General features: G+C 34.7%; 1 protein-coding gene across 1 annotated transcript; it reads right to left on the bottom strand.

The window, feature by feature from the left end:
* Positions 1 to 2,985: 2,985 nt before the first annotated feature.
* LOC125865869 (beta-ureidopropionase) lies at positions 2,986 to 6,219 on the bottom strand. Its single transcript, XM_049546123.1, has 6 exons — positions 6,069 to 6,219; positions 5,835 to 5,942; positions 4,787 to 4,975; positions 4,469 to 4,696; positions 4,179 to 4,403; positions 2,986 to 3,648 (listed from the first exon to the last, which is right to left on the bottom strand). Exons 1-6 carry the CDS (start codon positions 6,186 to 6,188, stop codon positions 3,286 to 3,288), a joined length of 1,233 nt encoding a protein of 410 aa, XP_049402080.1. The 5' UTR covers positions 6,189 to 6,219; the 3' UTR covers positions 2,986 to 3,285.
* Between the last annotated feature and the right edge of the window lie 6,596 nt (positions 6,220 to 12,815).

The raw sequence follows: 12,815 nt of genomic DNA, 5'->3' as shown, positions 1-12,815 counted from the left end.
ACAGAATACTTATTATTTCTCTTGAGGGATATTTCAGGATTCACAGATTTAATTTATAATGAAGAAAAATCTCTTATTTATAGGGGAAACTTGACTTGATCCTCAAGTAAGATTCTTAACTTTTTTCCAAAGGACTCCACATAATATACATTCACTATAATACAAATATGTTTATAACACTCCCCTTTGAAAATCTTTTTGATAGATTATATTAAGGGTTTCAAAAAGATATGAAAAATCGACCGAACCGAACCATACCGAACCGATTTATAGGATTTTTTAAATATAACCGTGGACTTTTATTAATCATATAACCGTCCCGAATAATTGGGATGGTTTTTTTAATTTATATAAAAATCCAAAAAAATACCGAACCGAACCTAATACTCTTGCATATATATATGTAATATATTCTCTATATTTTATCTACTACCAAATATGTTAATTTAATATACAAATATATTTTATAAATTATTTTTTAAATACATAAAAAGTTAGGCCACTAGACTTTGGGTCTGTAGTTGATTAGATTAGTTTTAACTTTTTAAAGGATCCAATTACTAGACTCATACGTTCATAAATCATACCCAATCACCCATATTAATATAATAATATTGATATACCAAAAAATTAGCTTATGGCTAAACACTAAAACGGTAAAACCTAACGCTCTATTTACTAGTTCTATTGAAAGTTTATCACTGATAAAGTAACCGAATCATACCGATATCGAAAAGAAACCGACAAGGTTGGGATGGTTTAAAAAATTCTAATTTTGGTCATGCATTGTAAAATAACCGAAAATTGGGATGATGTTATTTTTTAAAATTAACCGATCGAACCGTCCCATTGACACCCCTAGATTATATGCCTCGTTAAAATCTTACTAGATAAAACCCAATGGGAAAAAAATTCTAGTGAAGGAAAAATAGTACACATATACAGTAAAACTTCTCTAAATTAATATAGGCGGGACCATGAAATATTATTGTTTTGTAGAGGTATTATTTAATCGATAAATTAATATTTATTAATTTAAAGAGTATTTCGACATCGAAAAATTGTTCAGGGATGAAATCTAAAAGAATTTGAAAGAACCCACTTGTGAAAATGTCATTCATGAACTTGAGGTCGTGATTAGTGATCTCGGTTACCGCGATAAAATGGACGTTAATAACGTATTGGATGGATGAAAATGATACATGTTTAAAGGTCCAGAGCTTAGAACAAATTGTGGATATCATTGGAAAAACAATGTTGATGATAGAGTTGAAGATCATACAATATCTTTGGAACCAGTTACGCGTAAGGAAACACTTGCATCTAGAACTCTTCACAATTTTATGGTCCAATTAGAAAAGACAACGCTGAAACTTTTGGATGCAATAAGAACAGTTAGAGATGAGCTTCAACTATATTTAAATTTTAACAAAAAAGGAACATAATATAATCATATTTCACTAAATTTTCTTAGATATATTTGTACTTTTAAGAATTATTAATTTATAATATAAATGGGACCATATATTTATATAGGGATTTTATGAAAATATATTATCCTATTATCTTGTCGAAATAAGTGGATTTTTTTATTGGTCCAAGTCGGGACTGGACGAATTATTATCTTAGAGAGATTATTAATTAACCGAGTATTAATTTAGTAAAGTTTTACCGTATAATAATACACATTTTGGATGCCTCATTAAAAACTTTACAAGGAAATCCAATTGGACAAGACCTTGTGAGGGGAAAAGAGTACACCGCATATTAACTCCCCGCAATATGAACATCAATCCAAAGACTTGAATCTTCTCATTTCATGCTTGTGCACCATCTTCTCAAAAATTGTAGTTGATAGAGACTTGGTGAATAAATCAAATATTATTACTTGGATAAATCTTTGCACGTTGATATCACCATTCTTGGAAGCTCATGTGTAGAACTTTTTTTTATCGAAATATGTTTCCTTCTATCTCCTTTTATGAATTCTCCTTTCAGGACCAATGAATTCTGCAAATTCCTTACCTCAACTTCTTTAAGCAATTAATCTATTGTCTTTTGAAAACTCTTCAGGAGTTCAATTCAAGTTATTAACTTGTATAACAGTACAATGGAATCTTGACTAATTTAATCCATATGAGGATTATAACGAGTTTTTCAAAAACTTGTATATGCTTTAGATTTTGAATCCTTCAAGAATTTTCATTTCAATTTTATCATGTGACAATGTTCAATATTAAATGTATGACATCTTCTAGTATCTAGATTGCAAGTCAAATAAGTTTTACACTTACCAAGATGTATCATTCCATTTTCACTTGATAATTATTTCTACGCCAACATGATTTAATAGACGTAGAATTCATATCCTCATAATCTTTTACAATATTGCGCTATATTGTATCAAAGATATCGTCGACGTATCACTTTGTATCGGTTCACAATACGACATAACTTATTGAGATCTCATGACTTCATTATTTTAAAATACCTACCCCTTTCATGAGGTTTCATGAAGTATTATGTCGTAGGCTCTTCAAGAGCATATTACCTCCACATTATGATAATTTTCATCATTTGCTCCCCCCACCCCCACCCCCCTTGTCAGATTATTTTATTTAGAATCGATTGGTCTATCAGACTTCATGCATATCGTAGACTTAGTCTTTCAGGAACTTTCAATAAGAGCATCTCCAACTCTTGATCGTTTATTATCCCCCGTTTTGTTAGACAAACTAACATAACATATTTCTCAATCTATTTTGAATAATTCATCTTTGTGCATCATGGTATATTCATTAATTTTATACCGCCCAATCAAAATTATGAGATAAAAAATATTTGGCCTCTGACCATAAATCAATTGAGAGAAAAATTGATCTGATGTTGATATTAATCAGGCATGGTTACTTAGAGGGCTTGAAAGCACAAATTTTAACATGTTCAGGTGCTTTGATGGAATTGTAAAGCAAGAGGGGAAAAATATCAAAACAGAATAAGTAGAAGTTTTCAATTAGGTTCTTTGACCAATCCTTTTTTTTAACATAACCATCCTTAACCAAGGCTATGTTAAAAGTACTGATTAACACAAGTAGTTATTCCAAATTGATGATGTTAACACCACTGTGAATTCAGTATTTGTACAAATTCCACAACTTCTTTTATTGTAAATATGTTCTTGAACGTACACTTCATGGTCATGAAACATGGAAACTTTGTGATACTCAACAGATAGCCCGAAAGCAATTTTACCTGTTTCTCTTCCTTAATGATCAAGGTAGAGCTTTAAGCACTCTTATGTAACAAGGGATCAGAAATGACTTGTGGCTCAAAATCCTGTTTCACATAACGACCAAGTAGATCAGCATAGACGTCATAACGAGCAGTCATTCGAAATCCCCACTTGTCCTTCAACTGCCGGCAAAGGTTGAGATCCATGTCAGATATCAACAATCCATCCTTGTGACGGGCCAGAGACGGTGTACATGAAGCATCTGGTGCAGAAAAATGACTCGAACCATAGAAATGCCCAAAATCTGCATGTTGTGGCTTTCCATCTCCTGAAGTGAAGGGATTAGGGAAAACTTCTGTTCCGACACGGTTAATTGAACCAACAAAATAACTATTTGCTATTGCTGCGTTGCGAGCCTGTTTCCAACACAATAACAAACAAAAAGTCAAGAAACTAGATGTTGTTTACCAATGCCCCTGTTTCCAACATAATAACAAACAAAAAGTCAAGAAACTAGGTGTTGTTTACCGACGCCCCTGTCAAAAAGTGATATCATTCTTTATACCATTTCACAACCCAAGTTTAGGCATTGGTCAATATGAGTATTTATTACAATTTCTTGTCAAACTCAGATTTGATTCTCTGTAACTGACAGTGTTATCATTAGTTAATCATTCTTCCTTGGAGTTTTAACATCTCTCTGCTCAAACTACTGTGATCCCTAAGGCTAAACACTAACTGAGTACAGTTGTAGCCTTAGTTGCGCGGACTCTTCACTTTTGATGCTGCACCCGTGTCGGATTCACCAAAAATACACTACTTTTGGCGAATCCGACACGCACCCGTTGACATTNATCTCTCTGCTCAAACTACTGTGATCCCTAAGGCTAAACACTAACGGAGTACAGTTGTAGGCTTGTAGCATAACAGATAAAGGAAATAGTACCTCTATGGGCCACATTGGTTCACTAAGTTCACCAACAGTAGCTGACGGGTTGAAAACAATTTCTGCACCGTTTAACCCAAAAGCTAACCAGTTCAGAGGATGGTGCCTTCCATAACATATATTAACAGCAATCTTGCCATATGCTGTCTCAAACACGGGATGGCCAGTGTTCCCTTCCATATAATATGTACTCTCGTTGAAGTCCCCAACTCTAGGTATATGATTCTGCAAATTTCAAAGTATTAGTTCCTGGAGAATACCAAATGTTGTATTTGGTTATCGGGATTTACCTTCCGATGTTTCCCTATTATGTTACCATGATTTCCAATTATTACTGCTGTGTTCCACAGGGTTTCTCCATGGTTCACGTCCCTCTCAAGAATTGGACTAATGATAACCATGCTATATTTTTGTGCAAGTTGCTGAAGAAACTTTGTTGATTCTCCATCAATCTCTTCAGCAAATTCACACCATTTTTTTTCGCGAGTACAAAATGCAAATGGCATCGTCCATGCCTCCTACATAGGAGTAAAAGAGAATATCAAAATGAATAAACTTTGAAAAGGACAATAAATTCATCACACTTACAAAACCAAGTCATAACTCACTTGCAAGCATAGAATGTTGACTCCTGAAGAGCCTGCAGCATCAATCATGGGAATTAACTTTTGAAAGATGGCCTCCCTTTGGTTTAGGAAAGGTTCAGTTGTGGGTAGAACAATAGAATTCTGAATGAGGCCAACCCTCACAATCCGAGGTCCTCTAAGTGACTCTTCGTCCGCAGAAAAACTAAAAGCCTGCATTTATGTGAAGAAAATTGATGCATTAAACTATGTAAGATAAAAATAATGGTGAGAACTGAGAAATTTTAGTCATGGACCAAAATGGTGATTTTGTTCCCTCCTCCGAGGCAGTTGTCCTGTGATCTGCCCAATCAGCTTCATGCATACTACCATAGAAAAGATGATTTCTCATTCGAAATAACAACAAATCGGTTAAGGAAACACAAATCTTTTCATTTTTCCATATATATCCACCACTGATTGTCATATCTACTTGAGTTGTGGCAAAGCTAGAAATTTTGCTAAGCACATTCAAACCCTTGGTATATATTTCTAAAAATTTGTTTAAAACCTATAGACACAATATAATTTTTCAACGAATAGCGACCACCCAAGGGGTCAATGTAGCTACACCAATGCTTGAGCATAAATAAAACAATGTAAGATTCAAGCCACTATGAAATCCCAGAATCGACTGTGCTTCTGTTATTTGAAACCAGAAATCATTCCATATATCCCTTATCCATCCTTTACTTTTCTTGTTCTCGTGATCACCGGAAGAATCACTACCCATCCTTTCCATTATGCTAATTCTGAAAATTAGGTGTACATAATCCCCTTTTCCTAATCTTTTTTACCAAATAGATAATGTTTTTCAGGTTAATTTTTTTTACTACGTTATGCACATGTTCGAAAACAGTAATGGGAGGAATAACTTAACATACTACTTGAATCTACACACTTGAATGTTTTAAAGCAAAATCCGACTCACTACCATTTAATTGAGTCAAATTCAGCCTGCTTTTCTTCCTACTAAAACAGAATTTAATAAACCTAAAATACTAGCTATGGAAGTAGAGATGTAAGTGGCCACCTGAAGATCAAAGTCGTGATTAGCAGAGAGAGCTTTGACCGGCTGCGGAAGAGCAATAGACTCAAGTTTCTTTCCACAATTTAGGCCCAGAAGTATTCGATTGACTTCCTGCAGAGATTTGAGTTAGTCCTTGGCTAGACAAATCACAAAAGCTTCAATCTCAAACTAGTTTTCAATCCCCAAATTTCATTCGCAAAATTATTTTCATATAAAATTTGAGAAAGTGGATCTGACCTGGAAAAGTTGGGGGCTGAGAGAAGTTTGAAGGAGATGATAAAGAGAGTCAAATCCACAAATGGAACCCTTCTCTTGGGTTGTTCCATTTTCTGTCTCTTCGCCCTCTCTCTTCTCCATTTCGGCTCTTTCTTCTTGTGATGATGATGATTTACTCAATCAAAAACAAGTACATATAGTTTTTAACATTTATGCAGTGTTTGAATATTTTAATGAACACACATGCCCCCAACGCCAATCCCTTTTAGCTTTTTCGCGTCTTCAAGGAATAAGGGGAAAGTGAGATTAAGGGTGTGTTTGTTAACGATTTTTTTTTTCAACTTTCTTATGTTTGATTGGTTTAAATGTTTTGGAAAATATTTTTCAAATCAACTTATATTCTTCGAATTTAAGAAAAATAACTTTCCCTAAAAAAGTAAGAAAATATATTCCAAAATCATTTTGAAACTCACACCTCAACTTGCCATTTTAACTTTAAGTCTCGGATATCGATTTTCGATACTAATCCTAGATCCGACTCATAATTCTCGATTTGAGAATCGAATCTCGACCTCGATTCAAGACCTAACTCTTGAGTTCTGGATTGGGGTGGAGTCTCATATCGGGTGAGGGGATCAAATTCCATTTTTAAGTCAAGACCTGAGTCGAATTAGATCTCAGGTCGGGTGTTGAGGCTGGGTTCAAGTCTCGTGTTGGAGACTGGTCCAAGGTCGGGTATCAAGTTAAGGCCTCGGGTCTCGGGATGGGGTTGGGTGTCACGACCCGATTTATCAAGTCATGATGGCACCTACTATAACCTACCAGCAGGTAAGCCAACCCGTAACCCGGAACAACAAGTATTGGGTCTGAGGGTAGAAATCAAACAAGAGTAGGCAAATAGCAATATAAACAGGCAGAAGCAAACCAAAAACATATATACAAATAAAGATCCCTCCCAGAACCTGGAAGTCACTAGTATAGAGCTACTACAAAATGAGTACAAGTCCCAAAAGTGGACAACAGAGACTGGACTGTCTCGAAAGGAAGAAGACAAGTCTATATATACAGATGGAGACTGAAATAGTACAAAACGCCATGTGCTCACCCCCGTCTCCAGATAAGTCTACTCCAAGCTCGATCAACGTTGACTACTAGTGCTCGGACCTGCATCACGAAATAGATGCAGAGCGTAGCATGAGTACCAAAACAACAGGTACCCAGTAGGCATCATAGGCCGACTGAGCAAGATAAGCAAAAGTGAACTGAAATGCAAATAAAGGGTCACATCAAGTGCAAAGAGTAGTAAATGTGGGTATGTACACGAGCGTACAGGCAACAAAGACAAGTAATCTAACTAACTCCGTCTGGCTCCCATAAACCCGACAGGTACGCTCGTGCACAATAAAAGAAACCACCTGCACGGACCCCCATAAGCCCGGCAGATTCACCTGTAGTTGAAGTAAAATAATGGAGCTAGAAGGTCTATCACAACATTACCAATTTCCGGACTTTTAACTGAACCATTCACAATTATATTCCAAGATCTCATTACGTCCCGGACTTTAATCGGAATCTCTCCAACCTCCAAAACCTCAACCTACAGATGAGAATAATCAAGACTAACTGAAGCTTTAGGGAGGAATTGGGAAGACACCACGTGCAAGCTGGACCACGGACTCGAACCGGGTACTATAGCTAATGAGTCAACCTATATGGACTGGACCATGGACTCGAACCGGGTGCTGTAGCCAAAGGTCGGGCACAGGTGGGCTGGACCACGGACTCTAACCGGGTACTNTTAAGTCATTTTTGACTTATTTTAAATCATTTTTACCTTGCCAAACACTTCGTAACTTCTTTTAGAGAAAATACATAAAATCCCCCCTGAACTTGGCAACAAAACTTACTTTAGCACTTTAACTTTACATATAATTATTTACCCTCCCTAATTTCATTTCAAGTTAATTTAAATTCACCCTAAGTTTAAAAGACCAATCTCACAATGGCAAGTGTATTCCACACGCGTCATGTCATCAACACGTCAGTGCCACATCACTGCCATGTCAGTGCCACGTTGATAATTATTTAAATTTTGAGTTTTTTATTCCTTTTTTGTTTTCTTAATTCACAATTTTAGAAAGGAAAAAATAAAAATAAAATTAATTCAAGATTATAAAATAGAAAAACAAAAAGTAAAAAATTCTCAAAAAAGTTCAGACTCTATAAATCCAAAATTCTCAAGACATTTTCACTAAAAACATTCAATCTTTAAGGCACATTAATAAGTTGTTGATTTTTTTCTTTTTTTTCGTTATTCATCACATCTAAAAATAAGTGAGAATAATTTGAATTTAGTGATGGAAAATAAATGGGGGTATGAAGAAGGAGAAGGAGAAGGAGATAGTGGAGTTCGAAAAAACAAGAAAGAGGGGTGCGGATGGAGGGTTCGAAGAAGGAGAAATAGGGTGAAGGTGAAGGATTTCGAAGAAAGAAAAAGAAAATAGAGAGTTCGAAAAAGAAAATGAGGAGGTGGTGCAGGTGGTGGTTGAGGGTGGCAAGGGGTGGTGGGGTGTGAGGAAGAAAAAGGGCTAGGGTTGTTGGTGGATAGGGATGGTGGGGTGTGAGGAAGATGAAGAGAAAAATTCTTATTGGCTAAAAAAAAATAAAAGTAGCCCAATTATTTCTCTTTAATTTTTAACTTTTTACGCGTTTTTTTTTAATTATTTGCCACATCAGCCATTAAAGAGGTATTTAATTCACTTGAAAGTTGTTTAGGGGGTATTTGAACGCCCATGTAGTTAAAGTACTAAAATAAGTTTTGCAGCCAAGTTCAGGGGGGATTTGATGTATTTCCTCCTTATTTTAAGTCATTTTTTACTTATTTTAAGTTATTTTTTATATTTGTCAAACACTTTCAGAAGTCAAAAACGGACTTAAAAGTAGGTTTGACCAACTTTTAAGCCAATCCAAACGGGCTCTTATACTTTCCTTTTTAGTCAGTCCCAAAAGAATGAAACATTTATATATTAAGCAACAGTTTGACTTTAAAATGCTTATTATACCCTCAATAAAATGATTTATAGTCACACAAATATCTATCACTCACTACTAAAAAATTGTCAAAAAACGACGGCCAAAAGCGACAGACTGCATCGCTTTTTTGGTCAAAATCGACGGAAAAGCGACGCAGTCACTTCCGTCGCTTTTTAGCTCGACACTTTTCAAAAAGTGACGGACTGCGTCACTAAGAAATCGACGAACTGCGTCACTTTTAGAGATGGACTGCGTCTCTTTTAGTGACGGACTGAGTCGCTTTTCTGGAAATTTATTTTTTGAAAATCCCAGAAAAGCGACGGATAAAAGGACACTGTCCGTTGCTTTTCTGGAAATTTTATTTTTAAAAGTCCAAAAAAGCGACGGAAAAATCCACGCTATCCGTCGCTTTTATGGAATTTTTTTTGTTTATAAACCTAAAAAAGCGACGGAAAAAACCACGCTGTCCGTTGCTTTTCTGGGTTTTTAAAAAAATTAAAACCCAAAAAAGCGATGGACTAAACCACGCTGTCCGTCGCTTTTTCTGCAATATTTTTTACAGTAGCAGATCTCAGCTTCTGCTGCCCACCTGCAAATTCAATTCAATTCAATTCTACACTATTCAGCCCAATCAAACACACACAATTATAAACAATCTAAACAAAACATAAAATAACAAACTTAAAATAACATTCAAAAGAATCTAAATCATAAATTAAAGACTTATAAAGTCTTTTAAAATTCGTTTTAAAATTTCAAAAAGTTCATAAATGTCCAGAGATCTAAACTAGGGAGTGAGATCTACATAATCATCCTCATCACTCTCGTCGTCGGTGTCATCGGGAGCCGAAGTAGTAGGTCGACGAGCGAGGTTCATCACTTGTTCTTTGATTTGCTGAACGGTCTCACTCATGCTTTGNAAAAAAGGGTCTCAATTGCGTTATACTAACACATTACACATAGATAAATATATATTCAAAAGAAAGTATGAACAACTCCTTTAGTTAATCAATTATATTTCAATCAAAATAGAGTAGCCAAAGTTTTAACTTCTAAACATTTAATTTATACTAATACTCAGTTGAATATTTGTTAGTATTTTAATACTCACTCTAACCAAGTTTATATGACTTAGAGCCCGTTTGGATTGACTTAAAAAAAATAACTTTTAAGTTAAAAATAAATAGTCAAACTTAAATGACTTTTAAGTCAAAAAATAAAAAGTAGGAGGAGCCCTACTTTAGGTTTCTAACTTATTTTAAGTCATTTTTGACTTATTTTAAATCATTTTTACCTTGTCAAACACTTCGTAACTTCTTTTAGAGAAAATACATAAAAACCCCCCTGAACTTGGCAGCAAAACTTACTTTAGCACTTTAACTTTACATATAATTATTTACTCTCCCTAATTTTATTTCAAGTGAATTTAAATCCACCCTAAGTTTATAAGACCAATCTCACAATGGCAAGTGTATTCCACACGCGCCATGTCATCGACACGTCAGTGCCACGTTGATAATTATTTAAATTTTGAGTTTTTTATTCCTTTTTTGTTTTCTTAATTCACAATTTTAGAAAGGAAAAAAGAAAAATAAAATTAATTCAAGATTATAAAAAAGAAAAACAAAAAGTAAAAAATTCTCAAAAAAGTTCAGACTCTATAAATCCAAAATTCTCAAGACCATTTTCACTAAAAACATTCAATCTTTAGGCACATTAATAAGTTGTTGATTTTTTTCATTTTTTTAGTTATTCATCACATCTAAAAATAAGTGAGAATAATTTGAATTAAGTGATGGAAAATAAATGGGGGTATGAAGAAGGAGAAGGAGAAGGAGATAGTGGAGTTTGAAAAAACAAGAAAGAGGGGTGCGGATGGAGGGTTCGAAGAAGGAGAAATAGGGTGAAGGTGAAGGATTTCGAAGAAAGAAAAAGAAAATAGAGAGTTCGAAAAAGAAAATGAGGAGGTGGTGCAGGTGGTGGTTGAGGGTGGCAAGGGGTGGTGGGGTGTGAGGAAGAAAAAGGGCTAGGGTTGTTGGTGGATAGGGATGGTGGGGTGTGAGGAAGATGAAGAGAAAAATTCTTATTGGCCAAAAAAAAAATAAAAGTAGCCCAATTATTTTTTTCTCTTTAATTTTTAACTTTTTACGCGCTTTTTTTTTAATTATTTGCCACATCAGCCATTAAAGAGGTATTTAATTCACTTGAAAGTTGTTTAGGGGGTATTTGAACGCCCATGTAGTTAAAGTACTAAAATAAGTTTTGCAGCCAAGTTCAGGGGGGATTTGATGTATTTCCTCCTTATTTTAAGTCATTTTTTACTTATTTTAAGTTATTTTTTATATTTGTCAAACACTTTCAGAAGTCAAAAACGGACTTAAAAGTAGGTTTGACCAACTTTTAAGCCAATCCAAACGGGCTCTTATACTTTCCTTTTTAGTCAATCCCAAAAGAATGAAACATTTATATATTAAGCAACAGTTTGACTTTAAAATGCTTATTATACCCTCAATGAAATGATTTACAGTCACACAAATATCTATCACTTATTTTAGATCACAAATTTCAAAACTCTTCATTTCTTTCTTAAACTCCGTGCAAAGTCAAACTAACTAATATGAAATAGTACATGGGGAGTAAAACAAATGTGCTATTTCTGTAACTTTATATTTTGGTATTTTGGTATGTTGTTTCTAAATACCAGATATCGTACCGAATACCATTTTTTAAAAATGTATACCATATACCATACCAAATATCATATTAACAAAATCACAGTATCAAAAATTTCGATATGGTATATTAATTTGGGATATACCATATCATGCCCATTCTAGTCTCGGGTCAGGTTCAAGTCTCGAGTTGAGGTCAAATTTCAAGGTCGGAGTCTCGGGTCGATTGTCAGAGTTATGTCTCAGGGTCGGGTGTCGGGGTTAGGGTCGGGTCTCGAAGTCGGGGTTAGGTCTAGGGTCAAGGTTAGGGTCAAAGTCTCGGATTGGGTGACAGGGTTAGATTTCGCTTCAAAAGTTAGATCCTGAGTCTGATGTTGATGATGAGAGTCGTGCTCGAGTCAGGGTCAGTATCATATTTCATTTCGAATGTTGGGTCTTGGATTGGGACTAGGGGTTAGGTCATGGGTTGGGTCTTGGGATCGTGTCCCGATTCGGGGCACGGTCAGGGTCGTGTCCTAGTTCGAATGTTGGATCTGTATCGGGAGTAGGGGTCATGTCCTGGATTGGGTGCCGAAACGATTATTTCTTTATTTTCAGGTCATAAATTATTTTTCCTAAAAAGTATTTTCTACACTCTAACCAAAAATAAAAGATATTTTCTAAAAAAATATTTTTCATTCACTAATAATACACTAGAAAATATTTTCTGGAAAATATCTCTCACCCATCAACCAAACATGAGAAAAAAAGTTTGAAACCAACTTATTTTTCAAGAAAACATTTTTTAGAAAAATATTTTTCTTGGAAAACATTTTCCTTCATACCAAACACACCCTAAATTTCTTAGATATTCACCCATATTTGAAAATTTATTGAATAATATCACTTTTGTTTATTTTAGATCATAATATAACCTAGTTATTCATATTTTTCTTAAAATATACCTGACACAATAAAAATAACCTTCTCTTTCTAAATGAACTTTCATGTCACATTATTTTTATTTTTTTTAATAATAAGTCGATATTTTATAATAAATTGATCAATGCTTCACTTCCAAATT

This window comes from Solanum stenotomum, chromosome 5 (assembly GCF_019186545.1).
Source record: "Solanum stenotomum isolate F172 chromosome 5, ASM1918654v1, whole genome shotgun sequence".
NCBI classification, from domain to species: Eukaryota; Viridiplantae; Streptophyta; class Magnoliopsida; order Solanales; family Solanaceae; genus Solanum; species Solanum stenotomum.
The sequence above is the reverse complement of the archived record's forward strand: the minus strand, read 5'-3'. Positions and strand labels throughout refer to the sequence as shown.